This window comes from Anastrepha ludens, chromosome 4 (assembly GCF_028408465.1).
Source record: "Anastrepha ludens isolate Willacy chromosome 4, idAnaLude1.1, whole genome shotgun sequence".
In the NCBI taxonomy this organism is placed as follows: domain Eukaryota; kingdom Metazoa; phylum Arthropoda; class Insecta; order Diptera; family Tephritidae; genus Anastrepha; species Anastrepha ludens.
This window is the reverse complement of record NC_071500.1, coordinates 107,614,947-107,640,941: the sequence shown is the minus strand read 5'-3', so window position 1 is coordinate 107,640,941 and position 25,995 is coordinate 107,614,947. Positions and strand designations below refer to the sequence as shown.

At 36.5% G+C, this 25,995-nt stretch overlaps 1 protein-coding gene across 1 annotated transcript; it reads right to left on the bottom strand.

The window, feature by feature from the left end:
• Nucleotides 1-2,246: 2,246 nt before the first annotated feature.
• Nucleotides 2,247-8,793, bottom strand: LOC128862216 (uncharacterized). The gene is made up of 10 exons (XM_054100720.1): nt 8,693-8,793; nt 8,370-8,620; nt 7,992-8,160; nt 7,584-7,831; nt 6,167-6,296; nt 5,994-6,102; nt 5,531-5,929; nt 5,366-5,477; nt 5,201-5,309; nt 2,247-2,843 (listed from the first exon to the last, which is right to left on the bottom strand). Exons 1-10 carry the CDS (start codon nt 8,745-8,747, stop codon nt 2,407-2,409), a joined length of 2,019 nt encoding a protein of 672 aa, XP_053956695.1. The 5' UTR covers nt 8,748-8,793; the 3' UTR covers nt 2,247-2,406.
• Between the last annotated feature and the right edge of the window lie 17,202 nt (nt 8,794-25,995).

The following is a 25,995-nucleotide window of genomic DNA, read 5'->3' as shown; positions in this document are numbered from 1 at the left end:
TGCAAAAGTACGAACACATATGCCGATTAAGGAATTTCCTTTTTTTGTTTGTGTGTGCTGATTCATTTCACCCTTCATTAGTTAGATGTTGTTGGGCTGTGTATTTAGTCCCACATGAGCGTAGCGCGAAGAGAGGCTTGGTGAAGTGGAATTAATGAAAATTAGATAAAAAAGGGCAACAAAGTAATTTAAATTAAATATAAAATTTAATTAAGATAAATGAAATAAGAACTAAAAAGATATATAAAACAATATAAAATTAAATTAAATAGAAATTAAAAAAATACAAATTTTATAAAATACTCAAAAACAAATTAAAAGTGAATGAAACTAAATGAAATAAAAATAAAAAATAGAAGCTTACAAAAGACTATAAAATAAAGCAAAATAAAATTAAAGTAATAAAATCTAATTAAAGCTAGGGAAGATGAAAAAAGTAAAGTCAAATAAAAATAATAATAAAATATAGGATGAAACAAAATAAACTAAAATAAAAGAGGTAAAATAAAATGAAGTAAAATTAAATTAAATAAATAAAAATAATATTCAATAGCCTAAGGCAAAGTAACATACAAATTTAATTAAAATGCAAAATAAAATAAAATCAAGTGATTTAATATTAAATTATATCAAATTAAATCAAATTGAATTAAACTAAACGAAAAAATAAAAAAATAAATAAATAAAAACAAATTTATAAAATTACGTAAAGAATAAAAAATTTAATTAAATAGAGTAAAATTAAATTAATTGAAATGAAATAATATTTATTTAAAAGAAATGGGCCTCGTAAGACCTGGTTGCTGGTAATCTTTGTTTGTGTTTAGATGGAAAGATTTTTGATAAATTAATGAGTAAAAATAAAATAAAATAAAATGAACTAAATAAATTTAGTGAAGCAAATTGAAATAGCCAAAAAATAAATTTAATAGATAAATAAAATAAATAAAATAAAATTGAAATAAAAAAAATTTATTTAAAAATTCCTGCACTTCCACAATAATAAAATCTAATGTGACCATACATTACCTGACTAGCTATATGAGTAGAGAGCTCTGAAATAATATAAAAATATAAATAAGTCCAAAGACCCTATAAAAAACGCTCTACACTTTTCCGCGCCAAATGCTTCGTATACAGGTTTACCAGGTGTCAGGGTTTTCCCTTACTACCCTGATAAAAATTGCAGAGATGGAAGACTTTCCTCTCTTCCATTCATCGCTGGAAATAGCGCCATCTTCCCTAGCATTGCCCTTAACTCCAAGAATGATAGAGCCAGCCTGTTTACCAACTTCGCTAAACGATTTCGGCAGACCAGCACTAATCCGCTGCCTCTTTCTTTTTACTGCCGAATCCAGTTGTGATGCGCTCGCAACCACTCCCTTTCCGATACCTTCCTCTTCTCCCCTGAGAACCCTCCGAGAACGGTTCCACATGCCGTCCGCTACCTATCAAAAGGGCACGACCCCCAGATTCATGATGGATCCGTCTTGATCGCTGCCTTGCTCGTCGATTCCGGTGCTTTACCTTCACTACAAACTTCAGTCCTCGAGGCTATCTCTCGGATCAAAAAATTGATAAAGTTTTTATTCTATTTGCGTTGTGAAACCCAGATAACCCATCTTAAGCGTTACTTAACAAATTAAATAAAAAGAAACATTAAGTTAAGGCCGGCGGGCCAATTAGATGTCATAAATTCAGTAGTTTTCGCGAAGCGTTGTAGGATGAGAAAAAAAAACAATTAGCCAAATGAAGTTTTGGGGATAGTTTAATATATATTTGAACTAAAAAAAAAATGTGTACAATCTCCAACAATATATTGTAAGCCGAGTTATCAATAGATTCCCAGAGCGCCTTGCCACTGAAGTATCCAACTTCTGTACAAGATACAACTTGCAATTTTCATCTGAAAACAAAAAAAAAAGATTATTAATTTTGATGTAATTATCTTCGATGTGAACTAAGAAAATTGGGAGAAACACGTAAAATTCGAATTTTTTTTTTAGTTCACATAGAAGAGAAAATAATACTGAAGATAACGCATTTTGAATGCAATGGATAGCTCGTTTAGGTAAAATCGTGAAAATGAAAAGCCGAGAAAACGCGCTTCAAACTACAACAATAAGCGCACGGTGGCTCGACGCCGCACTACGCTCGGCTCTGTAGCTCTGCAAATACTTGGAATTTAACTCTTAAAATTTGTGTCTCATGTTCTTGAATATTTAAGCTATTGATTTCAGGAAAAAAAAAAATCGATTTTTTTGACCTCTTAATTGGCCCGCCGGCCTTAAGTTTTGACTACATTTTATTCTATGCTAAGTCTACTATAGGTTAAAATTTTTAACATTTTTTTATAATTTTTCTTACGCTGTTAGTCGCTATCTCGCCGGTTTCGGGCCTTCGCTGTTATGCTATTTTTAATTCACTTATCCTTCTTTCTTCGATCTCCGTATTTTTCTCCTTTTTCTGTGTAGTATACTTGAAGTAAATCAACTCTCCGATAAATGCAAAAGCACTTAATATCAAACCTATCAGCAACGGCAATACAAGACCTACAAAATTATCCATATCCAATTTGACTGGACCCACATCGAAGTCCATATACATTGAAGCTTGAATTTCTTCTTGCTGTTGTCCATCCATATAATGAGCGCCTACTTCCCACTCCCAGAAAATGTCCAAGCCAGTGGAGTGAACTTCCAATATTACATCATTCAATTTCGAAAGTAAGGCCCAGAGACGTGGCACAAAAACAAAACAATATTGAAAGTAGATATCGTCTACCATAAGCTTGAGACGCTTAAAAGATTCATCGGTGAGGAAACCAACGTTGCCAAAGTGACCTGAAAGAAAAGTTAAGAATTAAAAAAAAAACAAAAAACTTGTAAGACTATTGAGCAATACTCCAGCGGAAATTGAATCCAGGATTGAAGTGCAATGCTTCTACTCTGTAATGCGATGCAAATTCGTATCACAAAAAAAAAAACAAAATACTTAAAATTGTTGCTTGTATCCAAAAAAAAAACGTTTACAGTTAAGTTTATTTTAAATACGATATTGATATATAAAATACGAAATCCATTTCGAATTGCAATTACAATTTGTATTCCAAAGTATGTGGACCTCTAGATCAACTAACAACTTCGGCGTATGAAGTGACATATCCTATCTTATTATGTGATGTAGCTTTATGATATAATAGGTCTATTTATAAGTTCGTGCGGTTTTACAACAGATGGCGTAACTTGATTATTATTCCATCGATCCACATTTCCAAACATTCATTGGAGAGCTACTGTCGTAAGGCACAAACGTCAGTATAAGTTTTTTATTTGAAGCGTAAACAACAATATTTTTACCACACTTGAAAATGTCGAATTTCGTGCCAAATAATGTGTTTTTGCGGGGAATTCTTCTTCATTATTTTAATATGAAGAAAAAAGCAGCCGAAAGTCATCGTATCTTGGTGGAAGTTTATGGTGAGCATGCTCTATCTGAGCGAACGTGCCAGAAGTGGTTTGCACGCTTTAAAAGTGGTGATTTTGGCTTGGAAGACGAAGAACGCGAGGGTGCGCCGCCAAAGTTCATGGATACCGAATTGGAGGAATTGCTCGATCAAGATCCGGCTCAAACGCAAGAAGAGGTTGCAAAAACTTTGGGAGTTGATCAATCAACCATTTCCAAACGTTTAAAAGCCATGGGAATGATCCGAAAGGTAGGCCATTGGGTGCCGTATGAATTGAAGCCAAGAGACGTTGAACGCCGTTTTATGGCATGCGAACAACTGCTTCAACGGCACAAAAGAAAGGGTTTTTTGCATCGAATTGTGACTGGCGATGAAAAGTGGGTCCATTACGACAATCCAAAACGTCGGGCAACGTATGGATACCCTGGCCATGCTTCAACATCGACGTCGGCGCAGAATATTCATGGCCTGAAGGTTATGCTGTGTATCTGGTGGGACCAGCTGGGTGTTGTGTATTATGAGCTACTGAAACCGAATGAAACGATTACGGGGGATGTCTACCGACGACAATTGATGCGTTTGAGCCGAGCACTGCGAGAAAAACGGCCGCAATACGCCGATAGACACGACAAAGTTATTTTGCAACATGACAATGCTCGGCCACATGTTGCACAAGTGGTCAAAACATACTTAGAAACGCTCAAATGGGATGTCCTACCCCACCCGCTGTATAGTCCAGACCTTGCGCCATCCGATTACTATCTCTTCCGATCGATGCAACATGGCCTGGCTGACCAGCACTTCCGTAATTACGATGAAGTCAAAAAATGGATCGATTCGTGGATTGCGGCAAAACCGACCGAATTTTTCACAAAGGGAATCCGTGAATTGCCAGAAATATGGGAAAAAGTAGTAGTAAGCGATGGACAAAATTTTGAATATTAAATTTGTAACCATTTTACGTCAATAAAGTTTCAAATTTCGAAAAAAAACCGCACGAACTTATTCATAGTCCTATTATATGAAACTAATTAGATATCTGAGATAGCTATTCGCTGATTTACTAAGTAATTTGATATGTTGCCATGTCAAGTGATGTGATGACTTTCCTTATGATGATATGTCTGGCGATGTGATTTGTTAACGTGTCAAGTGAAGTACTTTGATACCATTTTATAATAAGTGATGTGATGACTTATGGAACGATGTGATGTGCTATGACAATTTTGTTGTGGTGATATATCTAGTGCTGTTATCTTGTGACTAATTGCAATTATAATTCGCATTTCAGAGTAGGCACCTAGGTATTCTAAGTAAAATAATCTCTAGATTCCCCTACAATTTTGGCGGCAGAAGTGACATAAAGGCATAACCTATCATGTGATGCAGGATTATGATTAAGTAGCGATGCGAGATTAAGTGATGTGCTTTGATATGATTTTATAAGAAGTGATGTGTTGCCATATGAAGCGATATGATGCGCTATGACAATTTTGTTGTGGTGATATGTATAGCTATTTTACGTAATGACTAGTTAAGTGTTGTGATGCGAGTTGCTGGACACTACGATGACGCGATGGTGACATCAACTGATGTTATGTGATGTGGTGTTATGATATGTCAAATTATCAAATGGGATAAGGCAATTCGACCTGATTATACTGTGGATGTGATAATATGTCAAGTTGTGTGATAAATTTTTTTCGTAGAATCATGAAATTCACTACTGCTCACCAAATGCTAATCGCTCCAAGATAAATCCCATATTCTCAGTTTTAGCCATTTCTGTTAGTTGTTCATAAGTATAGACGTGATAGTTACTCAACAATTTCTCAACCATCGGCTGGAATTGAAAATAAATTTATAGGCAATTTAATCATCTTAACAAATTAAACTTACATCAATATCATCTCCTTCACCTCTAAAAGAGATTACCCAATCAGGTGATGTTGCCGTCCAAGGAATACCATGCCTATACAAACGCTCGACTGAGTCAGAAGCTTCCTCCATTCTAAGTAATGTTATTTTATTAAGACATAATGAATTAAAAAAAAAATCGCTCACGTTGGCAACGTCAATATTGCCGATAGTCCACCACCATAGACGCTGGTCACAATCGTATCCATCATGTAACAGGCGAAGAGCACCGTACGTACCGTGTTCGAGTTGACTACATAGTCTGAACCCTGCGACACGAATAGTTTCAGCGTAGTAATATAGCCAAATTGAAAACTCTCTAGTAAACTGTAGTGAGGTTCGTTGTCGGATGGCGCCAAACGGCGTGTGAAAAAGAGTGCCAGCGTCTCAAGTAATAAGCTGGCAAATACACCCATCCAGAGTGTAAATTGAAATGGCCGAAATGGTAAGAGCCAACTGGTTAGGCGCTGTGGTGCCGGTACTAAGCAAGTAACGCCAGAGCGTCCAATAAAATGGGACATATCTAAGTAGCGGTAGTCATCGGGCCTTTCAAAAGAATGAGCGAGTAAGGGAGATGAACTAATTGAGATTTAAAATGTGAATTTCTTACCAAAAATACAGGGCCCCCACAATATATTCAGACTTTCTTTCCGTTATCAATCCAAATAATCCATCGCCTGTCAGATTTGCATACGATGTACCCCAATCAGTTTTATCAGCTGCAATAGAATTTTTTTTCAATTCGGTGTGCTTTAAGACAGCGTTGGGTACTATTTTGCTTACACGAATCTGCTTGCACAGTGCAGTTTATGACCTCGCAGAGCGCGAATAGCATTCGTACTTCGGTACCGTCCAGGTGTACAGTGCCACGTAGATTCTCAGGATTATTATCCTTTACTTGAGGCTCGCGATTCTGGAAGGATAGGGGCTTATTATAATGAATTAAGTTTTTAGAGTAACTCAGATTTTAGAGAATGCAAATTATCCGAATCTGAGACAATACTAATTTTAAGATTCTCTGATCTGTTTCATTAAAGATTTCTTCGGAGTAATATAGATTTTTGCGGGATATGGTTTCTGTGTAATTTTTAGAGCTACTCAGATTATTATCAGAGTATTCAAAAGTTTTTTTTTTATTGCTGGGAAATTTTTTGGAGTATTGGAGGTTTTTCGGAATCACTATTGTTATTATTTTTATTTTTGATAATATTCGTAGGATGCATTTGGTACGTTTCGGTGATTTTCAGTGACTTTACGGCGTTTTTCGGAGGTTCAACGGTGCTTTTCGGAGAGTCTCAGAGTTTCATTAATGCACGATAAACAATTTTGAGCGATTCTGGAAAAAATCTAGAATTTTCTAACTGTTATAAAATTTTTCGGAGTAGCTGAGGATTTCCGGAATAAGAGATATTTGTTTTATAATTACTGCTAAAATTGTTATTTTTATTATTATTTTTTAGTGGATGGAGCTATGTGGTGCATAGCGAAAAGATTTCGGAGTTTTTTCGGAATGACGTGGATTTTTTTTGGGTCCAGAAAACACTTCTGAAACATTTTTGTAATATTTCTAAGGTTTTCGAATGAATGCAAACTTTTTCGGAGTACCTTATTAATGTTGTTATTATAATTTTTATTATTATTGCTGGTTAGAGTTATTTTGTGCAATTAAGTTTCGGAGCCTTCGGAGTTTTTACGGTATTTTTCGGAATAATTCAGATGTTTTCAGGACACATAAAGAATTTCGGAATAACTCCATGCTTTTATAATTACCTAATATATATAGAGGTATTTGGTACATTTCGGTGTTTTCGGTGGTTTTACGGTGTTTTTCGGAGTATCTTCGATGCACGTTACAAATTTCGACCGATTCTGCGAATAGTCTAATACTTTCGAACTGTTACAGAATTTTTCGAAGTAATTCAGGATTTTCGGAGTCAAAATTGATTGTCAGTGCTGTGTACAGCGCGTTTTGTTTTAGTTTAGTTTTGTTTTGCACTCGCAGTTTTACAAATTTACCAATTTTTATGCTGTGTACGTTGCTAAATAAAAATTAATATTTAAAGCAAAAAAAAAAATCACTTACGATTTATAAGAAAGCAATATTTTCTAAACATTTGCTTCTGGTTGACACCTTGAATTTCAATTAACAATGAAACTTGTAAAATCGAGGCATTCGTATAGCAAAATCAAATTAACTTACAAAATCTAAGACGGAGAACGGCCGATAATCGAATACGCCAGCAGTCACTTCCCGTCCCTGTAAATCCTTAATTTTATCCATATACAAATCCACACCAAGCTCAAATTTGTCACTCAAAGCGTTGTAATGATCCAATACATACAATTGCTCCGGATGTTCGGCCAGCGGTCCAATGAATTTATTAGTTTTCAGTGCAAGCATTGAGCAATTGCCACACTCAGCTTCGACTATTAAAATATTTGGTTGATCTGTAATTAAATTGAAATACCAGCAAAGCACTTCCATTGATAAATGTGCAATGAAAATATACATACATCTATGCATACACACACACACTCGCACTTATAGTACGAATATATGTATATATATATATGTATGTATGCGTGTCATGTAAGGTAAGTATTTTACCTATGAAAAGAAAGTCATCGAAGTATGCCGCAGTGCCAGTGTCCTGTTGCAAGTCCTTACGGTAGACAAATAGAAATTTATTGCGCAGCGAGCGCCAAACCGATATTCTGCTGGCATTGTAGAAGCTGCGCGTAAACACTGGTATGTCCTGCTGAAAGGCGATGAAAGACTGCGAGGTGTGACGTACATTGAAAATTCAAATTGAAGGCGCATTGAGGAGCAGAAAGAGTAGAAGTGGTAATTAAAATTCATGCGTAATTAAATTAAAATGCAAAATGAAACTGATTTTGCACACAGCGCTTACTTCACATATATTTACAATACTATATATGCCCTCATTTTCTGCCAACGGCCGTTCTACTTAATTACAAAACTCACCTCACAATGCGATTCTCGTATGGCTATGGTCAATTTTTGCACCAAAGCATCCAGTTGCATGCCATAGTCTCGCTGAATTTCGTTGAACGCTGTGAAATTGTAAATATCCTGCTGCAAGGACTGTGACAAATTATCAGGCCAAATATTTATGTATTGTATGAATTCGCTATCGGCTGGTGTTTGCAATTCAAATGGAAAATCGCGATGCCACAGGATACAGGTGGCGTGAGAGTCAATAAAATACTTTTGTACTAAGGGATGAGTGCAAGGAAATTTTAATCAAAAATAAATAAAATGCAGCGATTTTAAAAATGCAAATTTACTTATGAAATTGAGTAGCGTAGTCCAATAGTTGACTGCAGGTGACAGCAGCAACATTTTTTTTCCTTTGATTTTTTTCCACTCTACGCACACAAAAATTGCTATTGGCTGCTGTAGTCGAGTGCACTTAATGACACCTTTGAAAGGTTGGAGTGGCCCTTTTATATGCAATCCACTTTTGTAGGCATTTTGCCTACACTAGACACTTAAGTTGAAGAAAAGATGAAAAAAAGGTAAAACTAATTGCTTGCCATTGCCTTTGAAAAGTGCAAATATTAGTTTGCTCTTGTTAGGCATGCATAGGAATGATATCCCTATAAGTGCTTAATTGTAAAGGTAAACATTATTTGCAAATGACTTAAGGGGCATGCATATAGAGTTATTCACATCGGTACACACTTTTCCACTTGAATATTTTAAAATATGATTATTAGTAATTTTCCGTCAATCAATGGCTAATTTAACTTGCGTGTCGATGGTGCGTATGAGCTACTGTGCTGTACCCTGGTTGCTCGAGCGGAAATACATTCAATTCAAATTGGAAAAATAACAAAATGGTAGTAAATGGTTTTTTTCGAATAGTAGTCACCCGCTCTGCAGGCAATGGCAAGTGTTTGAGTTGGAGACCAAATATCTTAGGTGCACATGTAGCATTCTCTAATGTGGGTTCCAGTACATAGGAAGATGGAGGGTACTGAAATTGGTTTTCAGGAAAGAGTTGATTGAATAGGTTTAGTGGTCTCCCAGTCGGTCATCGGCATGACTTCTGTTAAGGGAAAATGCACAACTTATTTCTCAGGAAAGCAAAGATCCATCTGTTCCATTTGTCGTGTGGCATTTCGAAAATCTTATGATCTCCTGTATAATAGACGCAGGACGCTAATAGTCATAGGGACTATACGTCATTCAATTTCGAAACTCGTAGCAGTGTTTACCGGCCATTGGACGAACGGCATGCACACAAAAAAGGTGGGCTTACCATTTAATCTCCATTGCAGAAGCTTTGGAAACCTTTCGGAGAAGGAGATTGTTGAGCACTTTCTCTGTTAATGTCCGGGTTTGGCAACCAGACAATTAAGGTCACTGGGTGCTCCTTTCTTCGACAGCCTAGGGCAGTGCTCCAACCTGAATCCGATCAATCTTGTCCGCTGCATCAACAGCTCTGATTGGCTGTAGATATTTACCCATTGGAGGTCTCATAATGGTATCAATATGGCACTTTAGGGTAACTTGGGCAGTGCCAGTCTGGTGCTTCAACCATTTCACCTACCTACCTCAATGATATCAAGGCATCAGCAGTAAATTTGTCACAAGGAATGTTTAGTAATAAAATAACTTTCGCCCGAAGCGGCTAACTTGCCTTAAAATCATGTTTCACTCACTTTTTCCGGCACTTCAGTAAGCCTGTAAAATTCAGCGGGTTCCAGATAATTCTTTTATACTACTTTGAAAGCAAACTGGTGGCTGATAGGGCTACTGTATAACAAACTCACTTAGACCATTGCCGATCCATTTGGGAATTGCAGTATTTATAAAGTTGTCCTAAATAGGTCAAAGAGTGTCAGAAGGAGAATGTGTTGAGCAGGGAGGCGAATTCAAAAGGAAGGTTGAGGTACTTGTTGAAAAAACCATAGAGGATTAGAGAACGCTGACTTCATACAGTATAAGCGCGCTGAAGGGAACCTTCTACTACTGCAACGAGAGAGCGACTACAACTGCAACGGAAGAAGGTATCCAAATTCCTGACAGCTCGAAACATATATGTCACGATATGGAAAATATGGTTCAGGCTGTGAGTGATTGCGAAACTTATGGTGGTGAAATCTTACAACACAATTGAAATCTGACTGCTTGAGAGTATGTTTACTTTACAAAAAGATTCTTAGAGTGAACTCAACATCTTCACTAAACTTCGCTGATACTCAGCTCTAGGCATTTGATTTTATGATTCTATGCCAAGTTGAAAAATATTCGGATTCGGATTCAAAGTTTGTTATTTATGATAAAAATATTTCAGTTGGTTTTAATTTTGGAAAAAACACACAATACTGAAAGTGTCGTAAGCAAGCAAATCTTAAAACTATGTTAGGTTAGGCTATAGTGGTAGTCGGTTTGTACGACCAACTCACTTAGACCTTACAGGTCAGTTGTAATACCACTGTGCGACACGGGAACCCTACTTATTTTCCTTCGTGAAGCGATAAATTCCTCTTACCCTCACGGCAGACAGTTGCGTAAGAGAATTGAAAAAGTAATCTGCTCGGATTTTAGCTAAGACTGGACAATTGGCAAGGAAGTGCTTAACAGTTTTTTCCACTTCCTTATCTCTACAACTTACAAAATATTCATGGGAGAAAACTCATAGTCTCAAGGAATGCCTGTCTCAAATAGCAAAGTACCGGTTATATTAGCAGCGACCTTCGAGATATCCTCTCTTGAATGGCTAAGCAGTTCCTTATTTAGGTTTCCTATTTATTTGCGTCCACAGCAGTCCAGCTGTTGCGTATGTACCTTCATCTCTCCATGACCTATTAACCTCTTGAATAGTGTTGTTTTTAATTATATGTGTGCTCGTGGCCATAGGCATCTAAATTATTCTTCTATTGTATCACTAAGGATTTGCAGAAATCTTGAAACTGATTGAAGAATTTTTGTGCGTAACTACTCTGGTATTATTGATACAAACCCAAATTAACAAAAATTTCGGTTATTCAAAATTACATTCTAAGTGGGGGGGAATATACAAGAATGTGGCTCCTTTGCTATCACCCTTCCATTGCAATTTGTAACGAGCTTCTTTCTTCATCATTGCAACGCTCAATCATTTGCATGCACCAGTAACGGTAATCATAAAAGAAAATTCCCACAGAAAATATAAAATCTTCCAACTACCCTGCAGCGTTGCCGCAACATTTCTACGCATCAAGTGCAGCTGTAGCAAATGAGAACAGTAACAGTAACAACAACCACAAATGTAGAATAGCCATCAACAATGCAGAAGTACATAAAAAGCTTTGCAAATTTTTACATTTGAATAAACCGCAAATATTTTGTGATTTTAATGCAACAACAGAAACAGCACCAGCCGTGCTGGCATTGCTTACATTTCGTTAGTGGAGCGGAGTAGAAGTTTTTCATTTCATGCTCACACACATATACTCTTATACAATATGCATGTATGTATGTATGCATGAGCATATGTATGTATGTATGTAATTTTTCTAATTTTCCTTGACTGCTGCTTTTGCTGTGTTGTCAACATTTTGACAAATGTCATCAAATCTCAAGGCAGCTATTGCTACAGCTGCTACTGCTGCTGCTCTTTGTCAGCATTACCCGCAGCGTTTGCGCTTAGTGGTTTTTCTCACTTTTACATTGCATTACGTTGTTGCTTTTGTTGTTCTTATTTGCCTGTTTGTCACCAGCAAGGTGTGTGGTTAATAGTTGACGCTTTTGCTTTGTCATATGCTTCACACAGCATTCAGCCATGAAATCATCAGAGCTCCAGCACCAGCAGCGGCAGTGACAGCAGTATAAAAAAGTCACTCATACGCCCTGCTGCATTGAATTGTGCTTCCTTCCAACGTGCTTGCTGCGCGCGAATGCGAAGGCAACAAACTGCCTTTGCTTTCACTCAATGAATTGCAGACGAATGCTGTCATACTAAAATCATAGCAACAATAATAACAAAATTACTTATTTCTAGAGCAACAACAAAAAGTTACCATTTATATTGCAGCTGCCGAAAAAGATGTCAGCGGTAAATAAGTGCAGAAATTACATTAATTCGCGACAATGACTTTCAGTGCGCTAGTGGTAGTTAGCCGGCAGTGGGTTGCGGGTAGCTACTGCATTTAATGCGATTCACCAGAGTTGTTGTTGCTGTTGGCACAACGCATTTTCGCTGTCATGCTGAAATATTTGCGGCATTTTTGATGCGCATTAAGCACAACGATTCTGCCTCTACCGAAAATCACAGCCACCCACGTTGAAAGGAAAGCCGTGGTGCAACAACACAAAAACGAAGGCGGTAAAGGAGTAGCGGAGGTTGTGGCTGTGGTGATCGCATCCGCACTGGTGGGTCACCGGCAGTGGTGGTGTTGGCAGCAAACTTGATTAAATGTCAACGCATTATAAGCAGCTGTAGTAGCAGAAACAACAACAAAAAATAAAAATAAAATAAAACGAGCAAAAGTAATAGTTGCGGTGGTGCATTCAATGCAGATTTTCGGCAAAACTTTCCCCTCCCGCCATTCACTCTTTTCCTTTTCTTAAATATTCGAGTATTGCTGCATATTCCACAGCGAGATGAGCCCCATTTCTTTCTTCGCACTCACCTCACTGCATTGTGTTTTAAAATGATATGGTTTGGACAAAGATTCGATGATTATAACAAAAAACAGGGTATTCTATATCAATGCCGTGTGTAGTAAATTTTCAAAAATCTAAGACCCCTCAAGATGAGTACAAATGATTTTCACACTTAACAGTAAAAATTTCTACAGTAAAATTTCATATGTCGATTTAACTATAGGTTTTATACCTTAACAAATCTACTTACTAGCGATATTTCTGCCATGAAAAAGCGCATCATAAAAAATATCTGCAGTTCAGAGTCGACTTAAAAATGTAGGTGCCTGCATTTGTGGAGCAACATCAAGACGCGCGCTCATTATTATTTTTGAATTTTATTTACTTAGTTTTTGATTTTCTTATCAACTTAATTTTTTAAAAGGCCTTAAAGTTTTGAAAAAGCAACTTTTCAAAAAATAGTTTTGAAATACTGGTACTCACTCTGTGATATTGAGAGCATTATCCAGCTATTAAAAAAAGTAAAATTAAAAAATTTGCCAGAACAAATATGGTACAAAAATGTCCTTTGAAAAATTTTTCTTAAACTATCCTTGAAATTTTCTCCTCAATTATTTTGAAAAAAATATATATTAGAGGTGTAAATGTGTAGTGGTACTTACTTCACCCCCCTTCTTCATGCTTATTGCCTTATAAAAACAATAAACAAACATTTTTGATCTTTCTTTCAACGAAATAGAGTATATACAGTGGATACATCTATTTAGGTTTCCACTTTGGAACTTAGCTTACTTGTCATTTCGCAAGGAAAGGATTTCGGTATAAGTATGTTTTACTTTGAGTCCTTGACGTTTTTAATATTGTATTTCTCTCCCCAGTCATTTTTACTGAGTGGGCCAGTGCTGTGCACGAAGGTTTCCTATTATATAAGGCAGTGACAATCAAATCCCGAATAAAGCAGAATGGCGGCCAATGCAAACACAGGTCTTCAGTTCCTTCCAAATATTCAAATTATAAGTTAGATTTTTTTGTTTATTTTGCTTTTACGTTGAAAGTTGTTGGATCTTCTACGTCTTATGATGAAACCTGCATCTCAAAAGCTGCGCTTGCCGCTGTCATAGCCAATTGATGGCAGCAATTTAATTAAATTTCAGCTATGCAGAGTTCACCTTTTGTCACAGAATCGAGTCTGCTCACTTTTTTGTGTGAGAAACATGACCTCCTGTGCTACTGTGCACTATCTGACATGAATTGAGTGCAAAAGTTTTCGTTATAAATTCCCCAGGTACTCGCTCTTACTTACTGTCTATCTATTTTTTTTTTACCTTTTCACCAGTAGAACTCTTGGCTCCACGAAAATCTTCAAATCAAATAAGTAAAATAAATTTTGATAGCGCCAAAGGGTTTAAAAAGGTCGTTTAAGGGTTTAGAAGAGCCTGTGAAGGGCTTAGAAGAAAGCTATCATCTTATCTGCTAAGTACTGCTGGGCTTGAAATTTTATAGAAAAGTCGTAGCTTAAGTCAACACAAAATTTTTGAGAATGAAAAAGCTTTGGAGGTTTTCCTATACAGGTCTAGTACTGTACTATAGCAAGTCCATAGGACATAGTATATTTTTTAAGGCAAAGTGTCGGCCCTTGGGCAACTACAGAACAAAATAATTATTCTTCCTTCCTGAATAAGAGTCCTTCCACCGCCAGGAAATTACTCTGAAAATATTGAAAAATATTTGCTTTTATATTAATCAAAATTTTGTCAGTACCACTGATTGGCCTTCAAGCAAAATTATTGGTTAAATCATTCTTCAACTGCTTCCCCACGCATTTTCGCTACCGCCAGTTGAATGGATTTGCTAACGTCGTCGTTCTATACTTTGCTGATTAAGCGCGATAATTGAAGCATTTTGATTACTTAAGTACTTGGCTACATACTTTTTTTCTTATATAAATTTACATTTATATATGTATGTATGTATAAATTGTTAGCGACACTTCGCGCAAATGAGTTTTCTTTCGGTGCTCTACCAAATCTATGTATATAAATGTGAGTATATCTTTCTAACCTGAACATTGAATGGCCAAATACCTGCGGCGTACTCTGACACTTTCGCGCCAGCCGATGTGATGGCATTAGCGTAACTTATTTTTAGCATTCAAATATATTTGCAGTTATTCGCTTGTCCACTCCAGGATTTTTGAAAATGGTCTAACAAAAGTTGATGATTAAATTAGATGTAGTAACGAAACCTTGGATTTCGTTGGTTGCTGCTTTTTTGCCCTTTTGCTCTATTAGATTTTCGTATTAAGGAATTGATTGCTGTTAAAGTCAAGAGCTTCCAATCGTTTTACGTAAGGCTTTTTTTTTGCTGCGGAAAATATTAACTATGTACGCGGAGGTGCGATTATAAGATTTAGTAGTTGTTAGAGCATCTAATACCGAATACAATTTTGTCGAATTGTTACGGGACACCCAGGCTTATGTTCGTGACTCATATTTTTGATGACAAAATCCAGCGATTCGTATATGATTTATTAGGCATAAAAGACCATGAGATCAAAGTGCGAATTTCAAATCAGTCTATGTAAACATGATTTGCCAGGTAAGTGTTTTCGTATTTAATTTACCTGCCACTCCTCACAAATTAAAAGGTGTACATTTAAATAAAATTTGTTATAAATTGTTTTACAAATTAAATTGCAATAATGAAAAATACTTGCAATGCGTTTTATAAGCATTATTTGCGTTTTTCTGTCTGGAATGTGAACGAATAATCCCGTGGGCGCGTACTGGGATCGAGGTGGAAAACAATTATACAAAAGCGCCAGATATGTGGCCCCCCATTTAAGAGCGATGCTGAAGCAGAAACTGTAGAAAGAGTTCAATTTGTTCAGCCGACGGATGGCCTTTTCTTTTTCCTCATGTAAAAAATTTCCAGGATTTCTTATACCAGAGAATATGCATAGTACCGTCAAAAACAAGAAACAATATCAAAATTCTACGCTTTTCGAGCCACTTTAAATTGACACAATATTGTATTAAAATTTAATCGGCTACAAAAAGGTCAAAATAGAAGAAACAAAACAAGAAAAAAGTGAGGTATTTTTTTAACCAAATATATTGACAAAAAACTAAGTCTGCTTCTTTATTCACTACCTGTCCAACATGTCTTGCCCAAATTCTGTTAAAACTTATTATAAATTGGATTCCGAAAAAATACCGAAATTTCGAGACTGCAGAATACCGAAGGCACATAATTTAAAATGTGGAATAGTTTGTTAACAGATAAAGAATAGTATAAATGAAATTCCAATCCCAAAACAACATCACTTACATCTTTAACCGCGAAAATAAAAAATTATTTATAGAAAGAAGAGTAAAGTGGAGATTTTTTGATTAATTCGCCTGGAAAAACCAGTTAAAAAGGATTTTTGCTGGCTTTCCTCCATTTGCTGTGGCCGCAATAATTTAGTTATGACCAATTTAATAACTAAATGCAAGGCAAGAGAAAATTTAAGTAGATGCTATGTCAGATGTGAATTGAATGCGTAATTACAAAGACAGATTAAAGTTTAAGGTTCAAGAACTGTGAAATCAAAAAACGAAAAGACAAAAGAAAAAAATCAACCAAGTAAAGTGTGAACTGCCGACTGGTTTCTTTTAAAATCATAGTTTAAGATCTAACAACTGTGGGAAAACTGTGGAAAGTACAATCAAAAAAATTACTGCTTTATTTTAAAATCACAGGATCTTTTACCACTGCAGCTATTTTGCGCTCAAAAAGGTGCAGGTACTCACGTTTTTTATACTAACGCAATTAAAAATGGACTCCTCTGTGCTTTCACCAGGTTCTAAAATACAAAACAAAATTACTTTTTATAGTGGATGCTGAGTTGCGAATTTCATAAAGAAATTTCGTTATATTGGTGACCGCCGGATTTGATTTTGTGCGTTGGTCAAAAATACAAATTCTTCGTTCCTTGCACAGATTCCCGGAGTATAAAGAGATTTTGCGTAGCTTTCAAATATATCTAAGATAACAACAGTTTTATTGATGCTTCAGTCGTTGCTGGTTTTATACCTGATTTATACTGCATTAAATAAAGTCAAATTCCAATAGTGAAGTGACTACCTGCCGTGGTGTAGAATTATTTACGAATCGGACTGTTTGCATTCACGAGTGGATTCTTGTTGGATTATGCTACATAAAGTATATTGCGCCGGAATTCACTGGATAACCATCGATTTAATACCCTTCTTGATTATATCGACAGCTTCCACTTGGAAAATCTACGAGTTATGGGTAAAACTATGCTACTTCATTCATTTCTTCAAATTAAATTCAAGTGCTTGATATCTGTAATATCCGCTCAAGCACGAACGTTACAAATATGCTGGCTACACGCATACGTACACGTATGTGAGTGTGTATTGGTATCGTACACTCCATCCACATTTGGTTGCACAATCAGTGAAGCGCATAAATCAGAACATAAAGCAACAAATAACTGTTTAAAGAAGGCAGAGGTGGGAGGCGAAGAAGAGTGTGCGATTTCAAAAACAGTTTGAAAGTTTTAAGCCGCAGCACAATACAACAGACAGACAGAAGAGCAGCAGTAAGGTGCGCTGTGAGCGATAGAACTGCCAAAAAAATGTATGAAAATGCAACAATGAGGACCGTTAGGGGAGATACTGGTGGCAGGAGGGCGTGTTGAAAAGGGAGAATGTGAAGGTTAAGCTGGCACACATTAAAAAATTGGCAAAACGGAAAATCGCAAAATCCCAAAATCGAAAAATCCCAAGTGCAAGCAAAGCACTTGACGCGTGAGCGTTTGCGCGCAAAATTCCTACTTAATTGGTTGAATTCGATCAGAGCGCTTTGGCGTTAGCACAAGCGAGCAACAGGAGGTGAGTGCATAGTAGTTGAGGGCGGGGAGAGAGTTGGAGTGGCAGCTAATTTGCTGTTCGAACTAAAAGTCAAGAGCACACACTTTTGTCTGTCATTAAGCCAGCAGCGCAATTTTGTTGATGCTTCAGTTACTGCCGATGCTGTTGTTGTTGGTGCTGTTGTTGCTGTTACTGATTTAATACAGTATGTAATGTAATGCCAAAAGTGAAGTGGCCGCTGCGCAGTGCTGCTTGCGTGTGCTGTAGGATTATTTTCGAGTCGGAATAAGTGCATTCACGAGTGGATTATTGAATACGTTGGTGCACGCAATGCACATGGGCACACACACACACACTTAAGCGCATTCAAATGCTCAGTTGTATATAATGGACGCGATGAGTATTAAATACTCTGCTGAATCTTTGGTGCTTTTGCCAATGCAACGCTACTAAAAAGGAGTTTACGGTTCAATAGTCAGCTCGACTCAGCAGTTTTGGAAAACTAGTAGAAAAAAGCATAAATGCATGCAGCGAATGAAAGTAGATATGCATGCGTGTATTGATGCGTGAGTGCCACTTCAGCTGAATACGGTGCAAAGTGAAAAGATAACAACAATTATAGCAGGCACTTGGCCGATGCTTGCAACTGGTTGTGAGAGATGGCCTCACCAGTAAATTTATACGCTTTTCATATTTTATTTTTTTTTTTTTACCCTTGGCTTCACTTAAAATTCCCGCAGTTATTTGCGTTACACACTTGCCAGCATACACAAACACATGCGCGTTGATGCACTGCCTGTATAAATAAATACGCATGCGGCTGCTTGTTGGCTATCTTCACGAATCGAATATGCGTACGTTCTTCCAGTTAATTTGAACTTCAGCTCTGCTTCATTAATCATTTATTTAGTGAGATATGTATGTGTGTGTGCGCTAAATATTGGTATTGCCATTGAGTCGCAATTCAAGTGGCGGCTACGTACAGTGTTGTGAGTTCGTATAATTTGGGGCAAAAATAGAAGAAGTTAGCGTAGAGCAGTGAAATTTTGCACTTTGTTTGGCTTTTATCTTGTTTTGCGACATCACATCTTTGAACCTTTATTTGTGGAGTATTTAAAATTTAAATGCTCTGTGGATGTAACAGCTTTGATTGAGGCATTGGAAGCCAACATTACTAAAGTTAATCACGAGATATGGACCGAAGTCCTCCAGCGAATCATTCAAAATTGGTGTTTACGGATGAATGAATTACGGCAAAGGTGCGGGCATCTTTTGAAAGAGAGTATCTGTAAAAACTATCTTCTTTAAAATAAATGTTATGAATGGTTCTACACCAAAATAGTAACTATTTCAATTTTCCCTGTTTTATTTCAATTGAAAACCCTATAACTTTAAATACATTACCCTTTACATCAGCAGTTTGAGTAATTTTTGTGTAAACACTCCCTAGTCAGTGCGTACCTGTAACCTTACTAACTCTTCTCGAGCAATGCTTTTGCCACTAACAATCACAAGCAAATGTGTTTGAAGTTAAAGAACTAATTTCACTTTTAATCAACTCATATCTTTTTGGTCGATCGAATGCAGTCAGCATAGGCAACAAAATGTCTAACTTTCTTTCCATACCTAGAGAAGTTTTTCAAGGATCGATTCTTGATGACTATTAGATGGCTGTGACACCTGAGCGAATATCAGAATAAACGTTCATGAAGACTTAATATCAGTTTGGCAACTAAATTCTGACTGAAAATAGGTCAAATAAAGAGCAACAAGGTAACTGATTATGACCTCAGACTCGTACGGTTGGAGCCAACATTAGTAAAGTTTGCTTTACCTCAAGTTCTAATATTTAATTTTTTATTTTATATATTTTTTATTTTGTATTTTATTTTAGGCAGGCAATGACAAACCTCCGAGTGTATTTCTGCCATAAAAAAGCTCCTCATAAAAATATCTGCCGTTCGGAGTAGGCTTGAAACTGTAGGTCCCTCCATTTGTGGAACAACATCAAGACGCACACCACAAACAGGAGGAGGAGCTCTGCCAAACACCTAACAGAAGTGTATGCGCCAATTATTTATTTTTTTATTTTTTTTTTATTTTATTTTATTTTATATTTTTTAGTCTTATCCTATTCCTCCTCACACAAATGTTGTTTTGTGGTCTCTGAGACCTGGAGCTCTTATACAAATTTCTGCTCAGTAAAAGAGCAGTAGAAAGCTTTTAATTGTTTAAACGGCTTTCAGTGCCAGTTATTTTGATTATTTTTAAAGGCTACGTCACCACGATGCTTTAGGACGTCTTTTGCAGTGATGTCGATGAGAGTTCTAGTCTAACGCCGTTCTTCTCATTTTGTTAGATGGTTTGCGGATGGTGTGCCCAATCGATCTCCACTTACGTTCCTGTATTTCAGTAGCAGTGCGCTTTTGTTCGCTTCTTGCGAATAGTTGTTCTTTAGAAATCCAATTGTCAGGCCACCATTTGCGCAGGATTATTCTAAGATAACGGTTAACAAATGATAATAAGCTTTGTATGGTAGATGCTGATAAGCCAAGTTTCACAACCGTGGAGAAGAACTGATTTCATATTCGAAATAAAAATACTTACTTTTGTGCGTTTTTTCAGTCGCTTCGAGTTAAATGATGACATTTCGGTATCTGTAGTTATTTCGGGAAATTAAGTTTCTGCCAGACACAGCAACCGAGTTTTTATGGTAGCGTTTTATTTTAGCAAATGCCATGCGTTTTAAACTGCTAGTGTCAAAAGCAAGCGTACACCCTTTACTGACAAATTTCGACTATTTAATTATTTAGTTTTTGTTTTTTTTTATTTTTTTTTAAACGTAGCTCCTACTACAACAAAAATTACAAAAAAAAAATTTTTTAAATAAATATAAAAAATAATATAATTTGTAATTTATAAAGGGTGGTTAAGTTTCAAGGGCCGTTGTTGATTTTGAATAAAATACAATTTTTTTAAAAAAGTGTTGTCGTTTCTCTTTATTATGATAATACTGGTATAGCTCAATTACGTATGGAAGAAAATATTGGCCAAATGGCTGCCGCGGCCTCGGCGGCACACCTCCAAATTTTCGTTAATGTGCCGAATTATCTCACCCTTTAGCTCTTGAATTGTTGCTGGCTTATCGACGTAAACCTTTTCTTTCAAATAACCCCAAAGAAAGAAGTCCAACGGTGTCGTTGACGTTTAGGTGGGGTTTACATTCAACATCGGCCCTTGAAATTTAACCACCCTTTAGTTTTTAGTCTGAGTTTTTACAAAGATTCTGGATATGCAGTTTAGATATATTTTATATTTTCCCGTGGTTCCTAGGTGGAACATAGGGTATGTAGTTTAGTAGCCCATTAAACTTTAGTATAAAAAAATTCAAGTTTCAAGTGGCTCAAAGCTCGCGTTGATTTTTGAAATATTTTTTTCGCTGGAGTGGTGCAAATTTTGTTCGGTATAAAAACATGTGAGGTATGCGTTTTGTGATTTTTACTTTCTTTTTCTTCCATGCAACCTTAATACATAGAACGATAAAAGTATACCTTCGATACAATTCTAAGCGCGTGTTATGACTAAAAAAGTTTCTAAGTGAATAGCAAATGAAGCCATTCGTTACATTAGGCAACAAATTGTTTTCTGCAAGGACAGCTTACAAGCCATAAGCCCAACCAAAGTCATTTTAACTTCCTCGAAAAATGGCAAGATCAGTTGAAGAGCGATTGTTGCAAAACTACTAAGAATCAAAATCTGTAAGCATTCGCTCTTTAGTTTAGCAAAACAAACCAAGGGCATAAGCTGTTTGCGCCACTTGAATTACTGCAATATTTTAGTAAGTGCATAAGAGTGTATGAATATTTTGAACTTCTACTGCTCCTATCTTATACCATATAACGGTATATTTTCTCTAAAGTATGCCCTAAGTGTATAAGTATGCAAGAAAGCCGAGCTGAGGTTGCATATTAAACGCTCTGCTACTTCAAGGTTTCACTATTAAGACAAGGCTAGTTTACACTCGTTGTTGTTGCACCAGAATTTCTTATTTGTTGCTGGGCTTGCTAAGCAGCAGTGTTTTTCGGCAACTTTCAGTGCTAATAGCAAAAGTTCATAAGCCGATTATAGCTTAGCTAAATAGTTTGTAATGCAACTTAATGACGCGATTGGCATGGAGAGTGCGCTGCAAAGCTTAAGAAGTAGGTGCATTAACATTTCAATTGGTAGAAGATATTGTATATGTATATACTGAATTGAATTATATATTGAAGAATGATGCTGGAAAATTTCGAGAATTTAGTTTGATTGAATTTTTAGGATTTATTTTATTTTGCTCTCTTAAAAATATTTCTTTATTTCGTTACACTTTTATGATGCATAGTAATTGTATGTGTGTGTGTGTATGTTACATTGCAAGAAAATGCATGCAAAATATATGTTGTGTACTTTCAAGTATTTCTGATACATGACGCAGATACGGGCAAACATTGAAAGTCTGAAGAATATCATAATTTCTCTTGCATATTTGAAATTTCCATAAATTCACCATTATGCACCGTCTTTCCACACCGGCACTCAGCTGTACATAATATGCATTCGATTCATCAATACATATATTTCGATATGTTACGTCGTTGGAAAGCATCGCATGACTGTGCGCAATTAAATTCCAATATAAATTTCATAAAAATTTTCTTCATACGCTGCTGCTTGTAAATAATTGCTGCATATTTGCATTCTGCTGATATCATCAACAACCACAATGAAGCTTACACTTAGTGCAAACAGTTATTTTTTGAAAAATCATTCTACAAACTGCTACGTGAGAATGCAAGATTTTATGTTATGCAGCGCTTACAGGGCGTATACGCAACATTACTCCCTCACACAGCTTCAGAAAAATGTAATTGAATTACAAGGGAAAATAAGCGCTCGAAATTTGATTAAATTACAGAAATTATTCTGTAGAATGGCACGAAGAAATATTTTACATTTTTGATATCTTAAGGAAAAATGAATTTTCTGAAATGCAAATAAAAATCTTGTCCCAAAAATACTTACTGAGCAGCTTGCTTTTAACTTAGGTAGAGTGTGGGGTTGATTGCAATCAATGCAAGTGGTGGAAGCTACAGTTTTAAGCCGACTCCGAATGGTAAATGGTTCTTATGAAGAGCTTTTTCATAGCCGAAATACACTCGGGGGTTTGCTATTGCCTGCCGAGGGGTGAACAACTTTTTCTTCATTTTGGTGTTTCATACACGAAGATAGCAAGTGCATTGCTGTCATCAAAAAGCTTTCCGTAGAAATCGTTATATGCGGCATAAAATTGCAGAGGAAGCATCAGGACGCACAATAGAAACTAATAGCGTGGCCCGGCCGCTGTTATCAGTGTGAAACCTTAAATTTTTATGCGCTGATCGGTATTCCACGCTTAGTCTTCAGAAAGCTAGCGAAAATATTTTACAGTCCTTTATAGCTACGAAAATAGTGGAACAAAAGAGTGTAGTTTACTCCACACTTCTCGCGGAAAAGGGAATTAATTGAATAAGTAACCGCAAAACGGTCTAGAAGGCTGCAGAACTGCAAAGAGTTTTGTGACTTGCCCGAACAGAAAACATTTTATTAAAGGACATAACCCATGGGGTCGGATTTGCCTGTCTTGCTTAGAGGAGGCCAATGAACCGAAGCATATGGAGCACAATAGTAAAGCAAGCATCGCCTCGCCCCGAGCTGTAAATGCTATGATGATAATGAGCATCACTTAAATTTTTTTATAGAATAGAAGACATGGCGCCACTGGTTATCATCCAACTAATCATCGGTCACGGCTGATTTTTTCGAATATGTACAACGCTTCCAGCATACAGACAGCCCTACTGCGTCAGCTGCCCGCATGTGGCCTTTCACTGCATTCGCTTTAGCGCAACCACCGATAGAGAATGCACTTGTGCAGGTCATGTGCTCGTCCGGCATCAAATGGGTCGCATTAAGAGCTTTTGCGGTGTCAATCATGACTTAACTGTAACACCATGATAGTGTGATAATGGCATGATTGTAACCTTTGCTGATGGCACCGTTTTAATGACCTCTAACAGAAACATAAGCGTTGCCACAAATAAACTACAACAGAAACTTAACACAAGGCTGGCCTGGTTCAATACATGGGGAATCGAAATTAACACAGATAAAACTATCCAAGTAATATACACAAACAGAAAGTGTGATCGACTCGCGACTTTCACTTGGTAATAAATTGTTAATCTACAAAACTCTTATAACTCCGATCTGTAAATGAGGCATCGAACTATGGGGAACAACAAGCAAATCAAACCTTAAAATAATGCAACGATTACAATCAAAAATCCTAAGGACTATCACAAAAGCAGGCTGGTACATAACCAATGACGACATACACAGGGACCTCAAAATTAAATTTATGGAAGACGTCATTCGAGAATGCAGCACAAATCATATTCTCAGACTACTAACACACACAAATGAATATATGCTGAAAATTCCACATTCAGAACTGCAAAAACTAAGACTAAAACGAATAAATCCGGCAGCCCTAGCAGATACTTTATCGCTAAAATAAATATCAACCTGCCCTACGTTTTATGTCATTTAAATCTTATGTGTATTTATCCGTCCTATGTCATATAATTCTTACATGCATTATCCCTCTTATGCTGTAAAACGAAATGTGCTTTAAATAATGATTTAATGTTACGCTTATATTTCCATAATTGTTATAAAAATTACTAAGTGTTGAAGGTTGACAGATGTAATAAATTGGGGGAAAAATGATGGCGAAAGAAAAGCTTAACGGCGTCAACAGCAGCAGCATACAACCGGAGACGAGCTGCTTCAAATAAACAATCGAACATACGCTTGAGATTCTCTCTTCAGCACTCACTATAATAGCATACAAATGACAAGATGATAGCTTGTAAATTTCAAACTATCGTAATATTTTCCATTCACCATTTACTTCAAAAATACAGAGGAAGAAATGGATATTATCGAAATCATGAAGCCTCCATATGCTTGTATATAAGAGGAATATGGGCGCAGCTACCTGTAGCGTCAGCAGACATAAACGTAAATCCACTCTGATGTAATATCTTCCCGGAGATCCTTGAGTAGAAAGTAGCCAAAAGAGGATTGTTATAGTACTAGTGGTTTTTGTATGGCTCATGTCTGATTTGCTCACAAGTAAGCTGCAAGTTTTTGTTAACTTATGTTTAACAGGTTTATTGCAGATTTGGCGGCCCAGAACAATTAACAACAGAGAGCTTTAGGCGAATTGTAAGCAGTTACCCATCCAGACTGAAATAAAGCAGAGGAAGTGAAGGTGGATTGGCCATACTCTTCGAAATGAACCCACAGAAATATACAGACAAGCAGCCGGTTGAAACCCGCAAGGCAGTAGGCCCTATGTGTACGCCCTATGTGTAAATGGAAGAGAGCTCTCGAAAAAGAACTTAAGACTGCAGGGAAATCTTTCGAATAAGTCGTTTTGTAGAGGCCCTATGTCCTATCAAAGCGAACAAAAAGTAAGAGAGAGCGGGAGCTTACTTCACATACCACTGGGGTGACGGCGGCTTTGATGGTGTTTTGGATTAAACAGCCTTCCAAAAAAAAAGATACCAAAAAAAAAATTAATGTGGAAAACAAAACTACTAGGACATCAAGTTTCAAAGTTTAGAAGGCTAGGCTGCTGGTACTCGTATTCTGGGTTTTATTGTAACATAGAACACACAATCAAGTCACCCCGTTAATTCAAAATTAAAAAAATTTACCTTCATGCTTTTGCCATAAGTGGGACGATGTGATTTCAATAACCAAGCACCGCCTTTGTCTCTAAAACTATGCAATACTAATTAAATTACAACTTCTAATGAATACTAAGCTTTCCATGTAAGCACAATTTACCACCACTACAAATGCATTCATATTTGATATTAGTTTCGCAAGTGAATTCGCATACTTTATTAAATTATATTGCCACGGCAACATCAACATAGAAAAATTGAATTTTAATTGAAATTCTAGAAGTGTCGACTTCATTCTAGCACCTTGAATTAAAATCCATCTACTCACTTTTTTGC

What these genes read in the sequence shown, in the direction of transcription:
- LOC128862216 (XM_054100720.1), bottom strand. Translation starts at nt 8,747, where the DNA reads ATGTTGCTGCTGTCACCTGCAGTCAACTATTGGACTACGCTACTCAAT. An exon ending in TACGAGAATCGCATTGTGAG is followed by an intron (nt 8,161 to 8,369) that starts GTGAGTTTTGTA and finishes CACACCTCGCAG; the next exon opens with TCTTTCATCGCCTTTCAGCA. An exon ending in CGATGACTTTCTTTTCATAG is followed by an intron (nt 7,832 to 7,991) that starts GTAAAATACTTA and finishes ATTTAATTACAG; the next exon opens with ATCAACCAAATATTTTAATA.